This window comes from Musca autumnalis, unplaced genomic scaffold, assembly GCF_047663935.1.
Source record: "Musca autumnalis isolate F117 unplaced genomic scaffold, ASM4766393v1 scaffold_1, whole genome shotgun sequence".
In the NCBI taxonomy this organism is placed as follows: Eukaryota; Metazoa; Arthropoda; class Insecta; order Diptera; family Muscidae; genus Musca; species Musca autumnalis.
The window spans coordinates 329,886,646-329,914,542 of record NW_027411644.1 but is presented as its reverse complement, the minus strand read 5'-3'; the positions used below and the strand labels follow the sequence as shown (position 1 = coordinate 329,914,542).

Here is a 27,897-nt window from a genome sequence, read left to right as displayed (position 1 = left end):
CCTTCTAAAAATATAACAACAGCAAAATCCACTACAATTAATAATGCGAACTTTATATGTATACTTCTAGCTTCTCTTTGACATTTTTAATAATTGGTATATAATGTATTAGTTTAATACGAAACAAGTAAAAAACACAAAGTTCGGCAGGGCCGAACTTTTTATACCCTCCACCATAAAATATTCTGAACTAAAATGGAATAATTAATTTCTTGTTAGGTTCAAAAATTTTTCCACGGATCCACTGATAACCAAATGCCTACATTGGTACCTTATTAAGGGGGATATACCAAATATGTTGGTACCTTCTTAAGGGGGATATACCAAAAAAATGGACCTATGTTGACGATTTTTGGTGGAGAAGTTTCGTGACCACTGAAATCCTCAAGTGTCAAATTACAACTAGCTCGGTTAAAAATTTTAGATAAAACCCTTACCTTTTGGTATATGGTGCCTATACCAAAACGTGGACCTATGTATCTCCACCATTTTGGTGCAGAAGTTTTTTGACCTCTTGAAACTCCAAGTGCCAAATTGGAGTAAATATGGGCGGAAAATGTAGTTGAAATCCTCAAAATACTATAAATCTGGGAGCTATACCAAAACGTGGACCTATCTTGACAATTTTTAGTGGAGAAATTGTTTGGCCATTGGGAACTTGAAATGTCAAATTTCAGCTAGTTCGGTAAAAAATGCGTGCTTATGGAAAAAGAAAATCGGGTGCAAATTTTTATCGTTCTATCCAGAGCTCCGATTTACTCGCGAGTGAAAATTTGGGGGGAGATTGTAAGATTTTTTGGGTGCAATTTTTTTGATGGGGGTGGAACAACATTGTTTGAGGGTGTGGTAAGTCTTTGTTTGCTTGGGGGAAGGGGGCCATTTTCCCCCCTCAACTTGATCGAATTCAAGAAGAGTTTCACTCGCGAGTGGAATTCGAGCGAATTAGAGCGAGTATTCGGAACTCTATCTCGCTATAGTGCGCTCCAACCACTACACATGGTGTCATAGTCATTTCTCTAGTTGTCACAACAAAAATCGAAGCGATCCGAGAAGAGATCTTAAACTGAACTTATCCAAAATTTTGTGTGGGAGGTATCCGAAAGAGTGGACCGATAGAGTCCATATTTAAACCTCATCTAAACCATATTGGTTACTCTCTTCAAGAATTTTTTGGGTTATGTACCCGAAGGAGTGGACCGATACAACCCATCTTCGAATTTAAACTAAGTTTGGACAAAATATTACGAAAGCCAAATTTTGGACCGATTCGGTTGATCCTTTCGATAGTTATCGTTCGCTCCAGCCAGACAGACAGAGGGAAGGACATGGTGAAATCAACTCCAAATTGTCTGAAACAGATTTCGTCCAAACATACTTGGGATCTAAAACCATTATTTCGCTGAGGCACATTTTGCCCCTATGAAAGTGTATATACCCTCCGTAGCATAAATGTTGAGGGTATAATAAGGAAACAACAGTATATGGAATAGGAGGAAATCAATGTATAGGAAGACTTGGATAAAAGGATCATAGTATAAAAGGGATGTAAAAAAGAAAATTTATGTAATTAAAAACGTTTTCATTTGGCTTTGTTTAAACTAACGCTTTTTCATTTTTTTAGTTTTGGAGATTTAGGCCGTATCTTGACGAAACATACAAAATTGCTATGCTTTACATTTAAACCCCATTTCCCAATAACATAAATTTTAAGCATGTCTTTTTCTGTTTTCACTTGCTTGCTCGCATGAATTTTCTTGTTTTGATGCCATCACGCTTTCTAGCTTGTCAAATCTCTATAAAATCTTAAAAAATGATTGATTCTTTTACTTTCGAACTATAGGACTATTCCTATGGAGGATTAGGTGATAAAACGCACAGTACCGATTTGAGTTGTGGGAAGTCAGAAGGTGAGCATATATTTATATATTGATAGTCACGTCCATTACGATAATGATTTTGTTCTTTATACTCTTTTAGCCTCAGTTGACTCCATAACAGAAGGTGATAGACGCGCTTTGATGGGCGGTGATTTACCTGCCTCCAGTACATATTCGGGTGCTTTATCTTATCACTATCCCCAAGCTGGTTTGATACGTCGTAGTTTACCAAATATGGCACATTCAATGTTGGTTCATGAACCTGCAAAAATTTACCCTTACCACTTGTTGGTCATCACTAATTATCGTTTGCCTTCGGATGTTGATCGCTGCAATTTGGAGGTAAGTAATACTATTTTATTTTTAATAATAGTGTTTTTTTTTTCAAATACTTCATAATTCCACACAAAAACAACTCATTAACGTTAATTTTTTTTTCTTTACAGCGACATTTGTCGGATGTTGAATTCGAGCACATACTTCAATGTACCAGAGCCGATTTCTATAGATACCCACAGTGGAGAAGAAATGAAATGAAACGACGAGTGAAGTTGTTCTAAATCGTCCATTTGCAAGAAGAGAGTGTTAATTGTTCAACAAAAAAAGATACTACACTTGTATTTGTGCTTGTGTATGTAAATACAAAATCAGTTTCAAGCCAAACTGTGGAAAATGATACCAAAAGCAGAATTATATATGTAATTGTTTTCAACAAACATCAAATGACAGCAAATTGCAAACATATTTGCAAAACCTCTATTTGGAAACCAAATCATGTAACACAGCTTTAGCAAAGGAATATATTCGAAAAGTAGGAGGAAACAGCAAACGGCAACCAAATGATGAATGAAAACAAAGAATCAACAACACACTACCCATTACGATACAACACAATCCAGAGAAAAAATTATAGCTAACAACAAATTCCCACACTGTCCACGTCACTATCATCAACCATCACTTATGAATGTATGCAGCTTTTTATTATTATTTTCTAAAGAAACAAAAACAAACTATGTGGCAACTAAAAAAAAACAGAGTTTAGACTTTTTCCGGTTTTAAATCCTTCTGAAGGTTTTGAAACCATTTTTAATCTGCCACTGGCTTTGTAGCAACGCATGGCATTATTGAGAAGCTTTTTCTTTATATACTACTATATATACTACAAGAGATACATGCATATTATATACTAGGTTTCTATCAAATTTATTATAAACAAAAATGTATTTGAATCGAACCACCATTAGCCGTTAGTTTCGTTTTTTTTTTTTTTGTTTGTTTTTTAAGTGTATGGAAATGAAAACGTTTTCCTTATAGTGGAGATTAAAAACAGATCATTTCCCATTAAAGACCGAACCATTTTTTATTTTGTCACTGTTTAATTTTTATTTCAAAAAATTCGGTTTTTTTGAACGTCTATGCAGCTATATTTTTTAGTTCTTTGTTTTTGCAAAATAGTGCATTTTTTATTTTTCTCTTTCTTATTTTATTTTACAATGTGTAGCTTTCAGAGTAAAAAAAATATATTTTATATAAATGTCATACAAAACAAAAACGGAGAGATATATATTTTATTTATTAATAAATAACGCAAAAGAATGAAAAATCAAATCAAGTTTATCAGAAATTAAATAAAGAAAACATTGAAACTTGATTGATAAAGTATAAGCTTATAAAATAATTATTAAAGTAAATAAAGTAAAAAAAAAAACAAATTTCAATTTCGAGCGCTGGTAATAATCAAATTTACTTGTTTTATTTGGTTTCATTAAATAAAATATTAGTAGGTCATTGGATGATTTAAGCTCTTTAATTTTATATATACTACAGAGGAAGATATCGTCACCACAAATGCCCGAAGACGTAAACAACATGGAAATCGAAATTCGGTTTTTGATGGAATATGATACATAAAGCTAATATACATGCTCTGGCAAAATTTTAACGTTTAAAAATAACGATCCTATTCAAGAAATGCCAATAGACGTAACAGCATACTGTAATTTTCCATGGTTGCAAGCAAGGCCTACATAAGGTCGGCCATTCAGAGTACTGTTAACATTTGACAACAAACATAATAGATTTTACATTATTGTGATTTTAGTTTCTTTGTATTTTAAATCACAATAATGTTGTTTGACATCAAACATAATAATCAGCTGGGCTTATTGGCCGACCTTATGTAGGCCTTGGTGGCAGGCATGGTGGAATAAGAAGGTGCTACATCAAATCATACCAAACGTCAAATTTGGTCACAATAATGTATTATTGTGAATTACTTGTTTACATTTTGTATGTGGTTTTATTCACAATAATGAGTTTTGACAACTAGCATGGTGGAATAAGGTGTTACGTCAAATCATACCAAACGTCGAATTTGATCACAATAATGTATTATTGTGAATTGCTTGTTTGTTTTGACAACTAGTGTGATAACCAGCTGTTTTTGCCGCTGTACCTGTATTATTGTACCATGATTGCAAGTATCTGTAGTATCGAACAAATCATTTGCAACTAACGCATAAAATTCAGTTTTAGCGCAGTAATATGTGTAAAAACTATCTTTGTTGTTGTTTTTCGGCTTTAAACTTTCTTCATTCTCCGAACAAAACACCCACAATTTGTGTTCCACTTTAAATAGCGTTCTTAGAGTGTTATGCTAAGTTTACATTTACGAAATCCACTCGATTTCAACTGTCAATTCCATAACTCAAACGTCAAATGAAATCTCATCTGGATTTCATTTGACGTTTAACCTATGGATTTGACAGTTAAAATCGAGTGGATTTCGTAAATGTAAACCAAGAATTACATCAAATCATGTCAAACGTCAAATTTGCTCACAATAATGCATTACTGTGAATTGTTTGTTTACATTTATTTTTTATTTTTTTTTTTTATGTGATTTTATTCACAATAACGCATTTTGACAACTGGAGTGAAGATCAGCTGTTTTTGGCGTTACATCTTATTATTCCACCATGGTCAGCACAACTGAGATGGAATGTGGTATCATTGGTGTCAACCCAACTGGGTTGTCGATAAACGTGTTATCGATCAGTGCTTTTTCAAATTTGTGAACTCTAAAATCCAAAAGGCACAACTCGCAAAAAAAAACTATTTTAAAATGATAAGTTCAGTAGAATTTTTTGTTCTTTTTTTTGATGATGAAGAAAATTTACAGTACATGGCATCTATTAGAAGAAATTTGAGGGACAAGTCGAATCAGTAAATTATTTTAGATTTAAGGCGTATTTTCAATTGAAAAGGATGCCGTCGTTTACATTGTGGAAATGTTAAAGGATGACTTCAAAGTAAGTTACAGATCAACAGCAATACCCCCACTTTTAAAAGTTTTCCCAACGTTGCGATTTTTTGCGGAGGGAAGTTTCCAAAAGACCAATGACAATGATTACAACAATTGCATGGCTCAATCTACATTATCGAACGTATTGAAGGAAGTTGTCCACATGGTAGAGGACAAATTAGATCGTTTCGAAATTGTCGCAGGAGGAAAAAAGACAAAACAAAAATCATTTTTATTCAAAAACGAAATTCCCTGGTGTTGTCGGCTGTATAGATGGAACCCATGTGCACATTGGATTTGCACTCAATTTATCGATTAATATTTCAAACTGTTGTTTTATTGTTATTTTCACCATATTTTTGCATGGTAGAACAAAACAGGTAAAGTAAATACTACAACAAATACAACTCAACAACAACCACAACCAACGTACCAGAGAACTGCGTAAGTAGCTGATTTTGACATTCATAAGCCACATGCAAAAAACAAGCGTGTGTGCGGCTTGCTACTCTAAAAAATAAATGCAAGTTTTGCTTGCCATTCTCAAAATATGTACGAGTGTGGCTAGCCACTCAAAAAATAAGTTATTTAAAAATGGATATTTTTTGACACTTGCGTATGCTTTGCCAAGTAGTTTTAAATACGCAATTACATTTTCTGTTTTACTTTCTTGCTCATCGCACATCAAGTGTTGTTTTCAACCCTTGTAATTCAACCGTTTGTCTTATGTTCTCCGAGAGAATGAGAGCAAAAATAATTTTCTAACACTGATTTTCAAAGGTTAGAAGAGCATTCAAAAGCACGCATAACATTCCAAGCAAATAAAGAAAATCACACACAAACGAAACAACAAAAAATAAAATTAGAAATGTTTATTTTTTGTAATGTTGTGTGTGTGCTTCCACTTGATAAGTCACTTGGCAAACTATCTACGATTGCGAGTTTTGTAACAGTGCAAAATATGATGAATACTTGTTTTACTTATTACGCACAAGCAACGGTCTTGATGCGTCGCAAGTATTTTTGGTGGTGGTGGAAAAAATACAGAGTGCAAGAAAACACACGCATTAAAAAAGCAAAAGGCCCAAAAAACTTGTGCGTGCACAATTGGCTTACGGGGACAAGTAACTCATTGATGATCTCTGCAACGTACATGTAAACAAAATAAGGAAATGTCTATTAATTATTGGATTTTAAAAAACTAACAATTTTTCACATTTGATTGAATATTTTGAGAAACATGAATGAAAACTCGTTAGATTTTCAATTTGAATCTTTCCATGTCATTCCATTAAATGCATAATTTCTCGCAGAAAGTAGAATTATTGCAAAAATGTTTGGGGTCGCTGGTAATTCATTGAAAAAAGAGAAACTGTTTCAATCGTTTGCTTTTGAAAACAAAGAAGCACATGTTTATTAGGGCTACATTCTTTTTAAGTTTAAGGAGGAGGTTACATGTCAATGATATGAAGGAGTCCTTATGGGAAATAGTTTTTTTCTGATGAATAAATTTGTTCTTCAAAAAATATATATCCCTAATATACATCGAACATAGAAATAAAATAATGTCGTATGGAATTTGACACTAACATTACAGTTCAGTCAGCTGGGTATTGCTGCTACCTTTTCTTGTTCTACCATGATATTTTTGATAAACAAAATTAATCATGCAAATAATCAACAATTGTTAAGAAAATGTTTTTTCCTTTCAATTTCACTTCTTGTTTCTTCGAAAATATTCACTGCAACTGAACATAACTGGTTGCTGAAGGTTGCCATACATAAAGTAATTTTGGCAAGTGACAACTCCACTCAACGATAATTGCTATCGATAATTTTAAAGCCGCCGCCGACAATTTTGTCGACTGAGCCGTTAAATTCAGATTAATAATAAAAATATGAAAATATTAATTTTTTAATGCTTAAATATTAAAAATGAAGTTCAAAAATATATATTTTTTATATTTACTTGCTGTTGATTTAAAACATCCATTTTTTTATTTTTGCAATGTGGTAACACTGAAATACCTTTTCTGTTTTTGGCGAATGGGGTAACATTTTTAGGTGTACGTTATGTGTAATTTTAATTCCAAATCCTTAAATTAAAAAAATATGAATTTCTTTGTTTACAAATACAATTTTTTTAATAAAAATTTGTGCAATATTTTAAATTGTTGTGTGCATATATATTTTTTATTATTAAAAACGATGTAATGCAATATGAAAAAAATGTTAAAAAAAACATCGGCTCACAGCCGGCTGATAGCCGCCGCTGACATTTTTCAACATAAGCTGCCGCCGCCGACAAACTTTGCTCGGCGCAGGTCTCTGACTACTACTACTTGTTTGTTAATAATTAAACAAATAAAAAAACATAACATAAAAATAAATTATTCAACGAATTAAAACATGTCTGCACTTACTATGGATGCCTTGGAATTGAACAGTAAATCATCCCAGCCTAAGTCAATGTCAAAATCGGCGAAATTTTTAATTTTTGCGACAGGGGGAGTCGGTATTGGGTTGTCTGTTGTTTGTGCTTCGTTTGTTGCACCTGCTTTTCGGAAAATATGTTTGCCTTATGTTCCTGCCACTCCCGAACAAGTATCAAATGTTTTAAAATTTCTACCGAATAAAGGTCCCAAACGTCTTCTGGATATTGGTTCGGGCGATGGAAGAATAGTAATTGGTAGGTGTTGGTTATGTTTACATAACAAACAAGTCAACGAGTCCTCTAAGTGTAATGGAATCAGAAGAACACTCAAAGACATTTCAATCATCCTCATAAAATTAAGGTACTATCTCCATTGTTCTTAGCAACTGCCAAGCATGGCATTCAATCGGATGGTGTCGAGCTTAATCCATGGTTGGTGTGGTGGTCACGTTTAGCAGCTATGCGTGAAGGCGTTAGCTCAAAGACAAAATTCTTTCGCAGGGATTTATGGAAGTTTAGCTTGAAGCCATACGACTATGTGGTCATTTTTGGAGTTGAGCAAATGGTATGTAATAAAAAGCGTACACACAAAAACGATTTCTTTGAATTGTAAATCATTTGATCCACAGATGAAAGACTTGGAAACCAAACTGATTGCTGAAGTTCCTTCCTCCAAAGTGATAGCCTGTCGATTTCCATTGCCAACATTAGAACCACTTAAAGTAATAGAAGACGGTGTAAACTCAGTATGGTTCTATGATCTAAGCAAATCCAAACAGCCCAAACAAACAGGAAGATAGTAACGCTCCTTTATTTTTAAATATTTACTTTATTTTGTTTGCAAAAAAGATAAAAACTTTGTAATTTAAATGCATTTTTGACGGCTGACAAAAAAGGAAAACATTGCAAAATTGTATGTTTCATAGTTGAATCTTATATAAATGTATATAGTATAGATTGTGCCTAATACGGGCACCGACCGATATCTAAAAATTATATAAATACTAGCTTTAAAATTGTAGGTTACGCTTTTCCGAAGAGCGTAACTGATCTTGTTTTTTGATTACGAATCAACTGTAAAAAATCTTGAAAACTTATACACACAGCTAAAGTATAAAATTGTGGGCGGGCGGGCTGGCGTGTGATTTGTAAATTTCTAAAGAGGAATAGTACGTCACGACATTTTATTAGTCCTAGAAACATGTGGCAAAGGCTATTTTGTTGTGAGTGCAAATTACATGTTTGCCGAAGGAGACCGATTTTAGTACGAAAGAGATTCCATTTTAGGCTGAATGCTCATTTTTTTAGGAAAATTCCACTCAATGAGGAACGCTGACGATGCTAAAATCGACGACCAAAATAAATGTAATTTGGTCCATCGCGATAAATCTCTGCAAAACCTAATCTCGCGTAGTATTGCAACAATTCGATGCCAGCATCCTTAGCTGCTAACCTTATGTGCACCCCAAAGCAGCCGTTGGCACGTAATGTTGCCAAAAGCACAGTGATCAGTCGTTTGGCTACACCATAGTCGGGATTTAGGCACGATTCCAAAACAGCAGAAGTCATTACGGCTGGATATGAACTACTAACTTCAGGAGGGCATTGTAGTTCAAAGGTATGGAATTCCTTGATCATTGACCGAAGCGTTGCACCCGCTCTTTGGAAAGTTGGTGTCACTATATCGAACATTTCCAATTCCTCTCCGCTGTCAGGATATTTCACTTTCATTTCAGGTATCCAGCACATTTGAACATTACGTGAAAATGTTTGATAATCCAGTGCAGCTGCGGCATAACCAACAACTTTGTTTGTGCAATCAGTGGCCACAATACAAAACTCAGGATGTATGGTCACAAATGGTGCGATAATACTGTCGGCAATTAGGTCTGAAAACTTGGCATTTAGGTGCAACGGCAGTTCTTTTTCTTCGACAGATGTGAATAATGCTAAAAATCCTTGAGTGCAGACCAGACTGACAGCAGCCTCATCCATTACATTATATGGGCGCATTGTATAATAATCTGTGGTGGGCAGTTCTGGCAATTTATATACAAACAAATCATTACCCTGATCGATAGGCATCAATCTTTGTAAATCAGCTATAAGGCCACCACGAAAAACCCACGGTTCTTGATCACCCGACATAAAGGCTTCCTTCCATCCCTTGCTGAACCCTATGCAAAAAAAATAAAACAAAATAGGTTAATGAGAAATAGTAAGTGTTGTGGAAAGTACTAACATGTGTAGCTTCCTTGGGTATATGCATAGACATTTTGCGGAAAATGGCCCAAGCTAAGCCATTTTACAAAGGCATCTAAAAGGGACAAAGCCCCAGCAATATCCCAAACATAGGAAAACAGATCGTGACATATTTCCTTATTATCGCACAAAGCTACTTTCTGCAAAAGCTCATATACTGACTTGCACAACTTTGTAAAGTAGTCAGCTCTTTGAAGCCACTCTGCAACTTCAGGTTTTGTAGGTGCTTCTGGTGTAGTTTTTGCAGATTTGGCCTCCAACAACACATGGGCATTCGCTTTAAGCCAATTAAACTCATTGAGTAACTTGTAACCACGACTTCCATGTTCGAATGGCAAATAGAAGAGGTCGCAAAGAAAATACAAATCCTCAGCATTTATTTTGGATCCTTCAACCGGTATCCTTTTGAAAAAAAATTGAAGGTTATAAATAACATACAGATTTTAATTGGAGTAAAGACTTACTTTTCCACTTCAGTCATTTCGGCTATAGATATGGGAGATGATTCAACGCTCTCAACCTGCATTGTGTTCTGAAAACGAATAACAAGTTAAGACTCAATCAGAATAAGTTGGCGAAACTGGAAACTTACATTGATATTATCACTGTTCGAACTAGTTTCAGCCATAACAACATCTTCGTTTGTGTTTGCCACCCCAGCTTTGCCGTTCTCATCTTTTGGAGAGATTTGGGAGGTTAAGCTGCTACTACATTCCATCGGCTCATTAACAGGGCTGAGGTTGTTGTCATCACCCATTGTCTCAATAGATAGGCCCGAACTGTCAGCGTCGGTTGGTTTTTCTTCTATGGCGATATCTTCTTCCAATTTATTATCGTCTTTTATAGTCTCTGGGACCTCTGGTAAAATTTCCTTATCACTAGTTGCAGAAGTTTCCGGTTTAACCGGAACTTCTTCAGCCTTTGTAGCTGGCGCAATATCGTCCACATCACGCATGTCATCACTATCACTGTTCACCTCTTTTGACACCATTATTGGCACCGATACTATAGAGATTGGTATCTTCTTGGGTAACTCAATGTTTGATGCCACAGATGTTGGTATGGGATTGATTATATCTTCGTTGGTTACCACTTTTGTAGGCGAAACCAACGAATTCATAACCGCATTGGAAATAGGATTGACGGAGGACGAATTAACGGTGCTGCACACATCAGCTAGGGCTTGCAGTTGAGTTGTATTCACTTGGGGGACATTTGGAGTTTTAGCATTGGTGGATGTAGTAGTGGTTGTCGTCAAACTCATACACGTATTGATGGAGGGTATAATAGGAATAATGGGCATAACAACTACCAAAAAGGAAAATTGCAATTTTACAGTGATTTTAGCAGACAAACATAAATTTGCTATACATACGGGTCACTTGGGGCTGTGGTTTTGTAATTGGTCCCCATGCTTCTTTCTCAATGAAAAATTCTGGCAGCCATTCTGCTACGGCATTTCTGAAAGATAAATCGACATCATCATTAACAGATAAACCAATTCAATGTACAATGAATTACTTTAATGCCATGCGGGGATGATAAATATTTTTCGATAGGCAACAATCCACTGGCAAATCATCCGAACCATTCTCATCGTCGTTTTCAGTCTCTAGCCGAATGTCAGCTGATATGGAACCTGGAAAAAAAACTCGTTATTGCAACTCAGAAAATCAATACCCCACAATACTCACTATTCACTCGGGAATCAAGAACACAACGCGACCAATAGGCCAATGTGTGTATTGCCAAAGTATTTGCATGGAACTCACAGTTGGGATTGGTCATAACACCTCTTAAATGTGGGATGATTTCTGGCGATCGACCTGAATAGGGACCTAAAAATACCCTTTTCTGGTCGTAATCATTCGCATGCAAATTATCCCAAATCACTGGAGGACGTCGCAGCACTTCCGTAATCTCTTGTAGTGATTCAACAGAAATTATTTTCGAAATAACTTTGTCACCAGTCCACATGATATCTATGTCATGATTTAGTTTTGAACCCAATGTATTCAAATACTCAGAATCATGGACGGTAGGTATAGCACGTGAACTGCAATATTGTGTGGGACAGAAAAGGAAGCGAGGATTGCCCAAATGAGTGTAGATTTCGTTAGTAACCGAGACTTGAGCATTTGCAAAGGTCTGAAAAACTTCTTTATCTCCTTTGGACAATTCAGATTCTATATCGTCGAAAAGAAGTGCAAAGGCTTCACAACCAAATTGAGAAACTTGATCCAATTTACGTTTTAATGTCTGCAACTCTTTTTGACTGCTATACGTCATGTCCAAACCAGGAGATAAAGCATAATAGAATGTTATGCCATGCTCTTTGGCCGCCGATATTAAGCCTAATTTTGAGGAACAGAAATATGGGTATTTAATAGCGAGAAAATACAGCATCACCATTTCTTTTAAGAAAAATACGTACCAGATAAATGATCTGCTTCTTCTACTGTGTATAGCTCACGCCAGTATGCACGGTGTTTATAGTCGTCCTTTGGAGCATATACATATGAATCCATACCCCATTTCTTAAGCCTGCACGGAAGCGGTCACATTTTAATAATGTAAATATAAATTTCTTATATCGAACTCACTTTCTAAATAAATCTTTTCTCTGTTCCGTAGTCCAGGGTCGTCCATAAAAGCCCTCAATAACACCGCATATAAAGTTTGGTTTCTTTTGTTCCTTGCTATTAGCATTGACTGATGCACAGTCTTCTGAGTTTCTTGTTGTGTTTATCATTTCACGGCTCTATTCAAAATATAAATTAGTACAAAAGTTAGTGGGAAAGATTTATGATGGGCCTGTTGGTTTTGAATTGCAAGTTAAATAAATTGAAAAAAGAAGTGGAAAAAAGTAAAGCCCTAAACTTCTTTGAAAGGAAACTATGTAATGTACTCTTGAGATTTACGAATAAAAGCATTTTTTAATAAAAGCTTTATTCAGAATCTGTAACCTTTGCTGTTATAAGTGCAGGAACTGTTAAATGGTAAATGTTTCTTAGGTATAAAGTAACAGAAGTAAGTACATTTTATGGGAATCGGGGACTGGATTCTTGTTCTATGAACATTTGAAATGAAAAATATTTTCTTTATAATTTTTTTATTTCACATTCTCTTAGAAACAGAATTGAGCCCCAGGAATGATTAGGAAGGTTAACGTGTACTCACAATACCATCTCCGAGATGGGAAAGGTCAGTTACAAGAATATTTACAAACTATGTATGTGTATATCCTGCCGACGAAACGTGTATTGACCACGAATTTCATACATTTAATCATGTTGTTCAAAATATTTCCTTCCATAGAATATGTATAAACATAGATGAAAGTAGATTAGATTCCTGAGAACGAGCCATACAGTCAGTGTAATGATGCATAATTATAACACTAATTAATCTTTAATGCAAAATTTGTTTTTTCCTTGAAGACTTGAAGTAGTTGCACTAAAACTGACTTCAATCGGCTTATCTGGAGTTTAGCCGCTCAGCTCCGATTTTGATGAAATTTTTTTTACAAGTAGATTTCACTTCCCTGATCACGAATGTACACATAATTTTTTTGGGAAGTATATACTTCCCGAGATATGGGCATTTGAAGTTCCAAAAATTCCCTTGTAAAAAGCCACTTAATAAGAGAAAATTTTTAAATTAGAAAAAAATTGTGTTCCCTTGCCCTAGATTTGCTCCTGTCCATAGGAGAAAGTCTTAAATCGCCGGCCGAAGGCCGGCCAATTAAAAAAAAACTGTAAATTAAAAAAAAAATTGGGATGAGCGGCTAAACTCCAGTTGCTCCCTTCAATCGAAGTTGTGATTCTACCGAAAAGCAGTTCTTGTGCATCTAATTCGCAATTATTCTTTGCGATGATATCCGCAAAAGAACAGCAATAGATATTTTGTAATATTTACTTTTCTCTCAACCGTCGTCGTTGCGAGCAACCAATTCCAGTCCTTTATTCTCTTTTAACGCGTTTATTTTATTTTTATTTTAAAGAAAAAATACGAAAAATCTAATTTTTTATAAAAGCAATGAAGGATGATGAACCCGATATAAATTCTTCTTCTTGTTAATATTGCAAATCACTGTAAAATGATAGCTCCGTTATCGAAATAATCGTCAAATTTTGATGATGGACTGACTTTGAAACACAACATAAGCTTTGTTCCTTTACTTTTGTTAATGGTAAAGGGTGGTAAAAGAGAAAAGTGTCAAAATTACTCAAAATTGCTCTCTCATGAACATTTTGACCAGAAAAGTAAAGGAACGGAAAAATGGTAGATCTGGCAGCAATGTCAAAAAGAAACATAAAAAAATCAATTTTCGTCTTTTATTTCACAGTATTTAATTTTGTTTTGTCAGCATTCGACTTTTTCTGTTTTTCGTCCATTTTCTTTTTCATTGTGAAATAATCGTCAAACAAAAGTCGAAAAATCAGTTCTGCCTTTTTTTACTTGCGAAGTTATCGTACAGATCTAAAATAACACGTCACTTTTTTGACAATGTCAGTGTTGCCACGCATATTTACTTCGTTTTTTATGATATAGTCATTTTTTGCAATGTAAGCTATGTTCCAGAACTAAAAAGTTTTTACGACTTTTACACATTTTACCCGAAAAACCGTTCCCGTACACAAAAAAGTTGTAAAATGTTCACTTCTCTTTGAACAAAAATGGCGCTGAATGGCGCTCTCTTTAAAAACTTTTTACTCGACAAATTTGAGCGTGTAAAAAATAGTAACATGGTCGCCGGCGTCTGATTGGTTGATACGCCGACTTTGACATTTGTTCCAGTTTTTTTGACGTATTTTCTATTTTCCGTTCCCGAACTATTTCAAAAAACTTTTCCATATATTATATGCTGCTACAACAACAACAACAAAATAAGTTATTTTACAAAATCGTTTTCCATTAATTATTTAGTTATACCTTCTCTTTTTTATCTTGTAATTATTTTAATAACCAAATGTTGTTCAAGTTTTTGCCAAGATATGCAAAGTCCGCCACACAAAACATTCGAATTTAAATCAGCTGATCAAACTTGCAAATTCTTACAAGGACAATTTTCCTTGCTAAAACTTGTAAGTTCTCAGTAACAAAAGTCTCCAAAATTCTCTCCAAATTCGCTCTCTTTTACTTTACAAGTTTGTTATCAACCAGCATTTTGTAAAAGTTTGTACAAATTTGTACAAGCTTTTGGGTTATCGTACAGACCTTTCGCTGCATTTATGAACGCACACATTAGGTACTTTCTCAGTAGATATTACTCAGTAACTTCTTTTTAGAGAGTAAAACATTTTATACTCTTTCAAAGAAAAAAATTAAAAAAGTAAAAAGACAACATTCATGGTCTGTTCTGGAACAAAGCATCAGTAAAAATTTTCAATTTGATTGAGAAATTACGAATTTAAATACAAAGAATAATTTGTGTACAGAGCAGAGCGAGGCAGAGAACATTTTTGGGTCTCTCTTGTGCTCTCAATGAGCGTAAATTTGTTGTTGTTCACAACGTGTTAGCATCTACACCAATGGTGAGCAAAACTGATTTTAAGAGAATATAAGAGAATTTAACATTTGTCGCTTTTCATTGTTTTTCGAAATTGTTTTTTAATTGTGAAAACACAATTTTAATCTATAATCGTGGATGAAATTATTTATTAAATAATAATTTGAAAAAATTCTTAAACGTCTGATTTTTGATGAATTAATAAAAGTAAGAGTATTTTACAGCAGCCACCAGTGGATGCCCGTGCACACCTATGATCTACACAGGCTGTGAGCGATAACAAATTTACGCTCACTTAGAGCACATTGGCTCTCTTGTGAGTCACAATGCCTCCTCCTGGTACAGAGTTTCACCCCCTTCACGCCTATAAACTCATTTTCACGTTAGTGAAAATTTTCATAGTCTGGCACAAGATTTATGATGTCTGTTCCTGCAGTACTGGTACAGACCACAAAATTTATGTGGATTTCGCACGGAATCATAAAAATCCGGAATGTAAACCAGCTATAGTCGAGTTCCATTTATCGCCATTCGACGATTACTGTTTTATCGGGTTTAATCGTTTCTTTTACCATCTCAATTTTTTGTCCGTCTGCTTGCCGTAATTTGTTTTTTGGGCCGGTGTTGTTTACAAAAAATCATTCCATAACAAATGCAAAACACCAATCCATTTATTGTGATAAGGAACTATCGTGAAGACGACGAACTCAAATGTCAGGAGTTGATTCAAAATTATGTCATGTCATTCGCCAAAAAATCATTTTATTGTTTCTGTTTTAGAGAGGTAAAAACGAGATGCTGATGCATAGCATTAATTAGTCTTAATTGAAATATGTGACCTTCGTGTTTCATTGCAGATAACATTACAATTTATTGTGATTACCTGGGCAGTGCTCTTCATATTCTTTGGCGTTCCCTTGATGTTTTGTGCCCTAACCATTCCATTCTGTATTTTCTTCTTATTCTCAGGAACGTATTTTTCATTTTATGCGAAAGCTGTTGAATTGATGAGGGTAAGTGGGCAAGCGTTACCGTCGATACAACGATATACAATTTGTGTTACGGAAGTACATACTTCCCAAGATATGACCTTCAAAGTTCCGTAAGTATGCAAGTTCCACGAAAACTTGAACTGTTTAAAGGAAATTTTATCGCGTAGATGGTGTTGAATCTATCCACATTTTTAATTTAATTTATTTCAAATAGGGTAACCAAGTCATAAAGGCCATCCATGTTACCGTACAGGGAAAGACACAGACGAGAACTTATGATTTTTAGAATCTAGTCTTTACACGCTTTAAAATTATACCAAACAAAAAAATATACCTAGTAGGTCGATATCTTGGGAAGTATGGTCTTCACCAACACAAAATGCATATCGTTGTAATCAGGCTCTCAAAGGCTATCGACGATAGGCATATCAAAAAGATCCGCGATCAGACCCCAAATCTGATTTGTTTCCAAATACTGTTTTTGTGTGTAAATTAATATTCCATTTAGACAAAACCCAATCAATCTCTGGTGGCAGAATGCTTTGAGCCGTTTATATTTCGAATGAAACCTACAGAATGCACATATCAAATATTTCTCGATGACGCCCCTTATGAACAATCGTTCAAAAATAAATTTCGGAAAAAGGTTGGAGGTAATATCCTTCTATAATTTTTTGTATTAATCATGACTTGTTTTGCAGATTATAGCATGTATTAGTGTGAAGAATCACAACAGTGCATATAACGCTGCCTGGATTTATCGATTTGCTGTTGCTCCAGGATATCCGATTCAAAAAGTTGCTGAACCAATGGTCAATTTAATAACTAAAAACTGTGTTCAACAGGGTTATAGTAGTTTGGAGTGCACCATGTCAGAATGGCAAGAAGAAGGTCGCGATTTCTTTGATAATTTAGGGTGAGCTTTTTTAATAGCAATGAAAGATTTGTACAACAGTACGCCTTTTGAAATGTGTATTTCAGATTTATAACGCGACAAATATATCATAAGCAAATCATTGGGTCTTCACTGACTGTAATGAAAACTCAATTAACTTACGACTTGACAAAGGATTCTTTACAGAAACAAAGTTAAACATCCTCGAATTTCCCATATATCACGAATTTACAGAATCTCCTGTCTTATTTGATGCTGCTCTGATAAAATCTAAAATGACAAAGAAGAAAGTATTTTGAATACATACATATATTTTGGTAATTTGCAATATAGTCGCTAATAAATCATCACCCAAAGTTTGAAAAAATAAATGATCATCAAACAGCAATAATTTAAAAGTTTCTTTTAATTTTAACTTCGTCGCAAATGGGCCAGAAAAACAATGATTTTTTACAACAGCACATATCCGCACATACAACATCGTTGGTCTGTTCCAGAACTCCAAAGAATCTACAACTTTTTACTATTTTTTCGATAACATAAAGGAAAAATTGTTATCGAAGTAAAAATAGGTCTGTCTGGTTACCCTAAAATTTGTAACAATTGCTCTGTTCCAGAACCTGCAAGAAGCTACTATTTTTTACTACGATAACATTTTTTCCTTTATGTTATCGAAAAAAATAGTGAAAATTAGTAGATTCTTGCAGTACTGGAACAGACCAAATTTGTACCAATTGTTGCTGGAAGTCGTCTGTTAACACAAAAAACCAGCAAAAGAGAGCGATTCGAGAGAGACATTTTGACAGTTCTTTCACTGAGAGTTTGCAAATTCTTGCTGGAAAAATTTCTTCTAGCAGCAAGTAGCAATTCTTCTTCTTCCTGAAAACAATCAATCATCTGTTTTTAATTTGTTGCTGATTTATGTTTGTAAAAAATAAAAACAATTTTATTGTGGAAATAACATAGTCTATGGGCCATTTTTACATCTGTTCTTTTACTATTTGGTAGATTTGAAAATGCAAAATAAACTCATATGGAGGCATAAAAAATATAATTTCCACATTGAAAGTTAATTGCAAGAAGCTCCTCCTTGAAATTCTTACATCACTTTTAACTTTAACTTAACCGGAACGCTATAAATCTGTTTGGTAAATCCAAACTATAACAAAAGAAGACTTATAATAATGGGGGTAATTGTATTGTTTTATAGAGAACAAATTTGTAAAGTGGAAAAGTACTTTTTTGTTTCATTTTCTCTTTATTTTTAATAAAATACAACGTGTTTGCTTCCTTTATTGGCGGACAAATTGTTCTGTTTTGGCAAGGCAGCTGATTGCTTGCTGGTTTTTTGGTGGGAAGGTGTCTGTTTACTTTTTACAATTTTCTAGCAAAAGAGAATAAAAACCCCTTGCTCTCTGAGAAAGTTCTTGCTGGGAAAGTAACCAGACAGACTTAATGTGCAGATTCTTGCAGGTTCACGCTAGAGCTGGCAAAAAATCGATGGCACTATCCATAATATCGATTATTATTTAAAAATTCAATATCGATAGGCATGGTAGAATAAGAAAATGTAGCAGCAATACACAGCTGACTGAACTGGGTTGTAACGTTAGTGTCAAATTTCATATGACATTTTATACATTTATTTCTATTTCTATGTACAAGTTAGCACATCCCTGCCGAACTAACAAACAACATTGTTGCTTGCTTGGCTGTGTTGTGTTCTTGCTAGGCTACATTGATGGAGTCGTGTTACGTCTAGTGGCGTGATCATGGTGTCAGCACTTTTTGTCTTTTATAACTTAAGTAGTTTAAGTAAAATAAGTTTTTGGATTTCAATAAAGAAACAGTTTATTTAAGCTCACCAAAAGACGAAGAAGTCTTTTATTGTTAACTGGCGCCCAACCGGGTTCAACCCTACAAATATGAAGATCAAAAAAAAGAGATCTATCAGTTTAAATCAGTCCTACGAATATAAAGATCTAAAAAAAAGAGATCTATCATCTTAAATTTAAATTTTGCTGAAAAAGGAAGCTTTACTTAAAACTTGCTGGATTAAGAGGCCTCGCTTAAAATTTGCTGAAAAATCTAAGGATCTACTCTTTTTAAATAACGTAATACTTACTGAAAGTAATATTTACTGGAAGGAAGCCTTACTTAAAGCTTGCTGGATTAAGAGACCCCGCTTAAAACTTGCTGAAAAATATAAGGATTTACTCTTTTTAAACAACATAAAGTCATGTAAGTGTGTCACTCATTGAATTTCAAAATTGTGTCCAAAACTGGTGGTATTAAGAACTTAATATTTAAGAAAAAACAAAGTGTAGTGCGTGTTTAAAACATTTTTATCTTTGTGCCAAAAAAAACAAACACAGTGATTTAGATCTTGTTATAGTCGTAACAATTTTTTGTTTGAAAAGACAATATGAACAGTGAAGAAATGACTGCATTAATAGAATCCGCTGTACGTACAGCGATTCTGGCATATAAAACAGAAGCCGACAAAAAAGTCGACGAGTTAACAAAAAAATTATCGTCCATTTCAGTAGGGCAAACAGATGTGAAACCATACGAAGACGTAAAAATTTATTCATCAATAACGTGTGATGAATCACTTGATATTATCAAATCTTTGCCCGAAAGATACGAAAGATACGTCTTTGCCACATCGTTTGCGAATAGGAATGATGAAAAAAAGTTAAGGTCTGAAACCTCAAAAAAAATTCAGCCAAGAAAACCGTCTGATAGTGGTTGGAACTATAAACAACAAAACTATCATAAACAGAAAAATCCACATTACGAAAATGGTGGTGATGCTAATTTACAGGCTAGAGATCAAATAGAGGACATGGACTTGGACCCAACTTCGTCTAAATTCAGACAACCGACCAATTATGGTAACGGTAAAACTTCTCACAGACAACCATTTAAGCGTCAAGCTGGGTCTGGCCGAAGTACGGGCCCAAAATTTCAAAAAGTCAATAATATGATTCCAGAATCCCATTCAGGAGAAGAGCAGGCGGGACACTATTGTGACATAGCTCAATCCGAATGTGGAGACATAAACGATGAAATAAATGAAGACCGTGACTATGTAAATTTTTTTGGAGGCAGGTCCCTACTACCGTTCATAAGGCGGACGATAGCAGGGAAACCAATACGCCTTTTAATTGACACTGGTGCTTCAAAAAATTATATAAAACCTCTCAATGAACTGAAGCATATAATTCCCGTAAGTACTCCTTTTTCAGTTCACTCTGTCAACGGACAAACTCCTATTAAACAAAAATGTTTTGTAAATTTATTCGGCATGAACTCTACATTCTTCATTTTGCCAACTCTAACAACTGTTGATGGAATTGTGGGCTTAGACCTATTAAAGAAAATCAATGCAAACATTGATTTAAAAAAAGGATTTATCCTACATAATTCTGGCTCTGAACTAATTGAATTTTTTGAATGTAAAGATGTTAATTTTATAGACGTCGATAAAATTGATGTGCCTTTCGCAATTAAGGCGGATTTTCAGAAAATGTTAAAAAAACGTATAAAGGTTTTTGCTGATCCTAAAGAAGCACTACCTTATAATACAAATATCGTTGCTACCATTAACATGGAGAACGAAGAACCTATTTATTCTAAACTATATCCATACCCAATGGGTGTATCTGAATTCGTAAATTCAGAAATAAAAAAATTGTTGGCAGATGGTATAATTCGACCTTCAAGGTCACCATTTAATAGCCCAGTATGGGTAGTCGACAAAAAAGGTGTCGATAATCTAGGCAACCGAAACAAACGTCTCGTTATAGATTTTCGGAAGCTTAATGCCAAAACAATTAGTGATAAGTATCCCGTTCCGAACGTAGCAATGATATTATCAAATTTAGGTAAAGCAAAGTACTTTACCACTTTAGATCTGAAATCCGGGTTTCATCAAATTGAACTCGCGGAAAGAGATAGGGAAAAAACGGCATTTTCTGTAAATAACGGAAAGTAATACAAAATTTCCCAGAACCAACGACGTTGTTCGCACTAAGATCGTTTCTTGGGTTAGCAAATTATTACAGATGTTTTATCAAGGACTTTGCCAAAATTGCAAAACCTTTAACTGATATTTTAAAAGGAGAAAACGGTAAAATTCCTGCAACCAAATCCAAAAAGGTTGTAGTCAATCTTAACGCCTTCCAACTGGATGCATTTCACAAACTGAAAAATATTCTATCTTCGGAGGACGTCATGTTGATGTACCCTGACTATAAAAAACCGTTCGACCTTACCACTGATGCATCAGCACATGGTTTAGGTGCTGTCCTATCCCAAGAGGGAAGACCAATCACTATGATTTCTAGAGCATTGTCGGATAAAGAGTTGCATTTCGCAACAAACGAAAGGGAGCTTTTAGGAATAGTCTGGGTTCTTAAAACATTAAGACATTACCTCTATGGTGTGAAGACTCTTAACATCTTCACTGACCATCAACCTTTGACATATGCAGTTTCGGATCGTAATCCGAATGCAAAAATTAAGCGCTGGAAAGCTTTCATCGATGAACATAATGCAAACTTGTATTATAAGTCAGGAAAAGAAAATCAAGTTGCAGATGCGCTATCAAGGCAAAATGTCCATGCGTTGGAGAACGATAATTCGTCAGACATGGCAACAGTCCATAGTGAAGAGTCATTCACTTACACTATGGAAAGCTCAGACAAACCGGTCAATTGTTTTCGCAACCAAATCATTCTGGAAGAGTCGGAATTTCCCACCACTCGAAATTTTATACTTTTCGGAAACAAAACGAGACATATTGTACAATATAGAGATAAAAACGAAATATTGGCCAAAATTTTTGATGCAGTCAACACTGAAGTTGTCAATGCTATTCATTGCGGCCTACCTGTGTTGGCCCACATTCAACACGATTTGATTAGAATGTTCCCTTCAACGAAGTTCCGATTTTGTAGTAAATTTGTCTCTGACATTTTCAACCAATGCGACCAGAGAGAAATTGTCGTAAGTGAACACAATAGAGCTCATCGGGCAGCCCAAGAGAATGTTAAGCAAATCCTTTCAGACTACTATTTCCCCAAAATGGTGAAAATAGCGAATGAGGTTGTTGCCAACTGCAAGACATGTTCAAAAGCAAAATACAATCGGCATCCAGAAAAACACGTTATAGGAGAAACAAAGGTTCCTTCTTATTCCAGTGAAATTCTACATATTGATATTTATTCAACTGATAAAAACCATTTCTTAACTTGTGTGGATAAATTCTCAAAATTCGCTGTGGTACAGCCAATAGCGTCCAGAACGATTCTAGACGTAAAAGAACCAATTCTCCAATTAATGAATATTTTTCCAGATACCAAAGTTGTCTACTGTGATAATGAGAGGTCCTTTAACTCTGAGACTATCAGTAGTGGGATTCTGTAACTCATTTTTGCTGTTACCGACAAAAATCGGTAAAATTAAATCGCAAAATTATGACCAAAAACATAAAGAAAGGTTGGCATCACTGTTTGTGTCGGTAGAGGCTAGCGACTACTTTTTATTCATCGTTAATTTACCGAAAAATTTCGTAAATTATCGAAATTATAAGCATTTTAATCTTACCGACAATTATCGATAACAGCAAAAATGAATTACAGAATCCCACTACAGATCAATTCTGAAAAACAGGTTTAATGTAGATATTGTCAATTCACCTCCTCTACACAGCACCTCAAATGGGCAGGTAGAGAGATTTCATAGCACTCTTGCCGAAATCGCAAGATGCTTGAAAATAGAAAGGAAGATCGAGGATACCGTCGAACTCATCTTACAATCAACTATAGAATACAACCGAACAATTCATTCTGTCACGAATGAAAGACCTATTGATACGATACATTCTGCACCCTCTGAGGTAAAACAAAAGATTAAAGAGCGAATCTCTAACGCGCAAAACAGGCAGTTACATTACTTTAATAAAAGTCGTCATGACAAAGTTTACAATGTGGGGGATAAAGTCTTTGTTAGGAATAATCGTAGACTTGGAAATAAAATGACACCACTTTATGAAGAAGCTACTGTCGAAGCAGATTTGGGGACAACTGTCCTAATAAAGGGGAGGGTAGTCCATAAGGACAACCTCAGATAAATTTTAGTTTATATTGATAAAATGTTTTTTTTTGCTTTTGTTTTTTACCTAGGCTGTTATGAAATTTTAATGGCCAGAAATCGGATGATAGTTATGGAACTACAAAATATAATTTTATCCGTAACTTTAGCTAAAATAAATATTGTAAATCCAACAGTTTTGGACCAGGACGATTTAAAAATATTTATAAAAAATCAGAGCAATGAGCAACACACAGATTTCACCATATCAGAACTAATGTCTTTGTCTAAAGTAAAAGTAATATCAAATGAATATTGTTTGTATTTTATCATTAAATATCCTATTCCAATAAGAACATGTCAGAAAATTTCTTTATTCCCAGTACCTCACGATAATAAAATTATCCAATTCGCTGACACCAACACTGTAGTAGACTGCGAAGGCAAGACGTATTCAGCAACAAATTGCAAGCAAACAATATCTTCAACCTATTGTCAACTTATGCCAAGCGAAACCTGCGCTCAACAACTCATATCGGGTGAATCAGCACACTGTAATACGCAAAGCAATAATCTTGATAAAGTGGCAGAAATCGACGATGGAATTATCATTGTCAATGACGCTATTGCAGAAGTGAAAGAAGCAACCGAAAATGTAAGAAACATAAACGGCACATTCCTCATAATCTTTGAAAAAAATGTGACTGTCAATGGTACACTATTCGTAAATAGAAACAACATTGATATGCGGAAACCAGGAACACCATCATTCCCCTCAATTATTATAAACAACCACAGTGAAATTTTAAGTTTGTCATCTATCCATCAGATGAACTTGCAAAACTTACAATATATTGGCGACCTTGAAAAAGATGCAAGAATGCGACCAATTTTAGTTGGCGGTGTTGTTTTTATGAGTATCGGAATACTCCATTTCATATTGTGCCTCGTCAAACGTAGGACAAAGATAAGAGAACAACAAAGATTTAAATCTGCCGTAGCAATGGCTATAAAGAAGACCGAGGACGGCCTCCACTTAAGTGAGGGGGTAGTTAGCACATCCCTGCCGAACTAACAAACAACATTGTTGCTTGCTTGGCTGTGTTGTGTTCTTGCTAGGCTACATTGATGGAGTCGTGTTACGTCTAGTGGCGTGATCATGGTGTCAGCACTTTTTGTCTTTTATAACTTAAGTAGTTTAAGTAAAATAAGTTTTTGGATTTCAATAAAGAAACAGTTTATTTAAGCTCACCAAAAGACGAAGAAGTCTTTTATTGTTAACTTACATTAGGGACATGTATTTTTTGAGAAAAAAATATATCATTCGGAAAAAACCATTTCCCAGAAAGACTTCTTCATATCAATGATATGTAACCTCCTCCAAGTTCGAACGATAAGCCGCGCAGTAAATCCCCGCTTGTAGAGGCGATACAACGTTCGTTAATATGTGAGGTATTTTGTTAAAATTTAAAAAAATAAAGCCCTAATAAACATGTGCTTCTTTGATTTCTAATACAAAACATTGAAACTGCTTCTACTTTTTCTATGAATTTCCAGCGACCCCAAACTTTTCTGCAAGAATTCTACTTTCTGCGAGAATTTATGCATTTAGTGGAATGATGTGGAAACATAAAAACTGAAAATGTAACGAATTTTCATTCGTGTTTTCCAAAATATTCAACCAAATGTGAAAAATTATTAGTTTTTTAAATTCTAATAATTTATAGACATTTCCTTGTTTGTTTACAAATACAACTGGCAGTAAAGTTACAAACAAAAACAAATTCCTTTGTGTTTGTTGTTCGAGTTGTATTTGTTGTAGTATTTACTTTACCTTAAACTACTTTTACATAATTTCAAGAAAACCATTGACATTTCCGCAATTTTCATCTCCAAATTAATATGTGTGTTCGTTTACTCAAAACATGTACGAATTGTTACTGGATGTTGTTCGTTTACTCTTCATTACAATGAAAATTCCTTAGTCGTTTACAATAAGTTACTGGACTTGCACAAATTTGTACAAATTATTGAGTAAACGAAAACACCTAATGGCGATGACAACTTAACGATAATATCGATAGCAATCGATTTTAAAACATATCGAAAATATCTAATGTTGGGAATATCGATGGTTTGCCAGCTCTAGTTCACGCATCGTGTGTCGAGTAGAGCTGGCAACAAATTGATGGTACTATCGATAAAATCGATTATTTTTTAAAAATTAAATATCGATTAATAGTTTTGCTTATCGATATTATCGGAACAAAAATCCGCAACCTAAAATTCATTGAAATAAATAGAAATTTCACTGATTTTCGGTTTTGTGTGTATGAGAAAGTAAGTCCGTAGTTACACGTACACATTTTTCGGAAAAGTAATACCCTAGACAGACGGCAGCGTTAATTTGCATTAACTGCCTTAATTCAAATTAATTCGTGCATTATCCACATTCTTAATGCACAAATTCAAAGGAAATATAAACTGAATTTAGCAATTTCAATATGGCAATGCTGTTGAAAATCAATTGTCTTTTGTCAAATTTCCATGTTTAGTCCCAATTTACATTGGGCGAGTTTACTTGCGGCAATTGTCATTTTATAGGAGAGAGAGGTGAGGCATATGGTAACCCTTTGCCTCTCAGCACCCTCTCTCACCTACAAACTGACAATTGCCGCAAGTAAACTCGCCTAATGTAAATTGGGACTTAAGAAAATAAAAAAGGAAAGCAAATCTGCAATTTACGCGTTTCTTCAATATAAGTAGTGGTCTTTCGCGAGTAGAATAACAGCTAATCGTTTTTAACGCCTTCTAACAAATCTCTTTTTAAAATTTTTATTTTCACAAAAAATGTCATTACCCACCATACCAACTCTATCGAAAATTATATCTTCTTCAAATGTTTTTTAAAGTTTTGCAATATTTTTATAATATTAAAAAGACTCAAAAATATCGCGAATAAATTAAATTTATTTTTGCTTCATCGTGGTGAAAAGGTCAATGGTAGAAAGTGTATTTGTTTCGCATATTTTGGCGAACTTTTGTAAAGCTTTATGAAATGGTCTGCTGGGTACAAACAAACCACACAAACAGCTGTTTCATAAATGCAGAAACTATCGTCTGTCAGGGTGAAAAATTAATTCAAATTAAGACATTTTTAATGCAAATTAACTCTGCCGTCTGTCTAGGGTATAAAATACGTTTTTTTAATATTTTTATAAAATAAAAGCACTTGTTTATTCTCCTTTACATATCTGAGAACTACTTGTGCAAAATGTCAAGAAAAGCATTGACATTTCCACCATTTTCATCTCAAAATTTATGGTGTTGACAACTTAACGATAATATCGATAGCAATCGATATTTTAAAATATTATATCGAAAATATCTAATGTAATAATTGGTAATATCGATGGTATGCCAGCTCTAGTGTCGAGCAAGATCTATTTAACAGGTCACGTAAGTAGCACAACAACAACCCTATTTTGGCCGAAAATTCTTCAATATGTCAAAATGTTTGTTTACGTTTTCATACAATTTATTCACAATAACAAAATATTTGACAGATTGAAACCAATCAGCTGGCCGTTTTACGCCACCTTATAATTTCATCATGAGTGTCGAGGAATGATACTCATTTTAAGCTTGGTTTACATTCGGCGTCGTTTCGTGATGGAATCAAGATAAATTTATCATGATTTCGCATACAAAAATGAAATCATCTCATTTCGTGATTTCAGCGAAATCAACATCGAAATTACAGTACACATGATATACACACACCCCCGATTTTGCCTAAAAAAGTACCCAAAGTTGCAATACTTTTCACGTATCACAATAAACAAGATACACAGAAAAAAATCCGGCGATAAAAAAATTATCATATTGACGAAATTCGATAAAATTATTTGATCACAAAGTAATAATACAACTGATAAAATATTTCACATATTGACTAAAATATTTATCGATTTTTTATATTGAAATGATAAAATTGAAATATTTGGAATATTTTGATAAATATTTTTGTCAGTATGTGAAATATTTTATCAGTTGCATTTTTACTTTGTGACCAAATAATTTTATCGAGTTTTATCAATATGACAATTTTTTTATCGCCGGAAAATCGATAAATTTTTGATTGAATCCTTGATTTTTTTTATCAAATGCCTAAATTTTTTTTTTCTGTGTAGATGGTCAATTGCTGCAACAAAAAATTTTAGAATCTTTATCGTTTCTTTCCTTTACGTGCAAGAATCTTAAAATTTTGTCACTTTTTACTCGAAAAGCGTTCCTTTACTTCTGACACCATACAATTCACTACTTTTGCCGGGTTTACAATTTTCAAAAGTAAAGGAACAGACCAAAAATTTGTAAACAATGTAAAAAAAAATTTTAAATTACTTTGTTATGCTTGGTTTACATTTGGCCTCGTTTCGTGAGTTCGAAGGCGTTTCGTGATTTCGTGCGGAATCAAGCAAAATCTATTATGATTTCGCATACAAAAATGAAATCATCT

General features: G+C 34.3%; 4 protein-coding genes and 1 long non-coding RNA gene across 13 annotated transcripts in view; 3 read left to right on the top strand and 2 right to left on the bottom strand.

The window, feature by feature from the left end:
* The window catches only part of Unc-115a (actin binding LIM protein Uncoordinated 115a), a 41,613-nt gene extending 37,991 nt beyond the window's left edge, over nucleotides 1–3,622 (top strand). For all 9 annotated transcript variants that reach the window (XR_012409358.1, XM_073963385.1, XM_073963386.1 and 6 more), the window contains 3 exons: nucleotides 1,841–1,907; nucleotides 1,978–2,219; nucleotides 2,324–3,622. Coding sequence is in view for 8 of the 9 variants with exons in the window: in XM_073963385.1 (XP_073819486.1) it covers nucleotides 1,841–1,907; nucleotides 1,978–2,219; nucleotides 2,324–2,437 (423 nt within the window). In the remaining variant the exon portion in view is untranslated. The remainder of the gene's footprint in view (nucleotides 1–1,840; nucleotides 1,908–1,977; nucleotides 2,220–2,323) is intronic.
* Nucleotides 3,623–7,484: 3,862 nt separating this feature from the next.
* On the top strand, nucleotides 7,485–12,842 carry LOC141390162 (ATP synthase subunit C lysine N-methyltransferase). Its single transcript, XM_073962849.1, has 3 exons — nucleotides 7,485–7,873; nucleotides 8,002–8,183; nucleotides 8,248–12,842. Exons 1-3 carry the CDS (start codon nucleotides 7,594–7,596, stop codon nucleotides 8,416–8,418), a joined length of 633 nt encoding a protein of 210 aa, XP_073818950.1. The 5' UTR covers nucleotides 7,485–7,593; the 3' UTR covers nucleotides 8,419–12,842.
* On the bottom strand, nucleotides 8,428–13,976 carry Oga (O-GlcNAcase). Its single transcript, XM_073962848.1, has 10 exons — nucleotides 13,799–13,976; nucleotides 12,484–12,641; nucleotides 12,315–12,424; nucleotides 11,575–12,234; nucleotides 11,402–11,519; nucleotides 11,256–11,341; nucleotides 10,473–11,188; nucleotides 10,345–10,412; nucleotides 9,861–10,282; nucleotides 8,428–9,795 (listed from the first exon to the last, which is right to left on the bottom strand). Exons 2-10 carry the CDS (start codon nucleotides 12,630–12,632, stop codon nucleotides 8,960–8,962), a joined length of 3,165 nt encoding a protein of 1,054 aa, XP_073818949.1. The 5' UTR covers nucleotides 12,633–12,641; nucleotides 13,799–13,976; the 3' UTR covers nucleotides 8,428–8,959.
* Nucleotides 13,977–15,779: 1,803 nt separating this feature from the next.
* Nucleotides 15,780–17,650, top strand: LOC141391532 (uncharacterized). Its single transcript, XM_073964407.1, has 5 exons — nucleotides 15,780–16,176; nucleotides 16,250–16,405; nucleotides 16,893–17,030; nucleotides 17,086–17,300; nucleotides 17,366–17,650. The coding sequence occupies exons 1-5, from the start codon at nucleotides 16,045–16,047 to the stop codon at nucleotides 17,475–17,477; spliced, it is 753 nt and encodes a 250-aa protein (XP_073820508.1). The 5' UTR covers nucleotides 15,780–16,044; the 3' UTR covers nucleotides 17,478–17,650.
* Nucleotides 16,910–17,753, bottom strand: LOC141391533 (uncharacterized). The gene is made up of 2 exons (XR_012409673.1): nucleotides 17,631–17,753; nucleotides 16,910–17,549 (listed from the first exon to the last, which is right to left on the bottom strand). It is a non-coding gene; the product is annotated as an uncharacterized lncRNA (long non-coding RNA).
* Nucleotides 17,754–27,897: the final 10,144 nt, after the last annotated feature.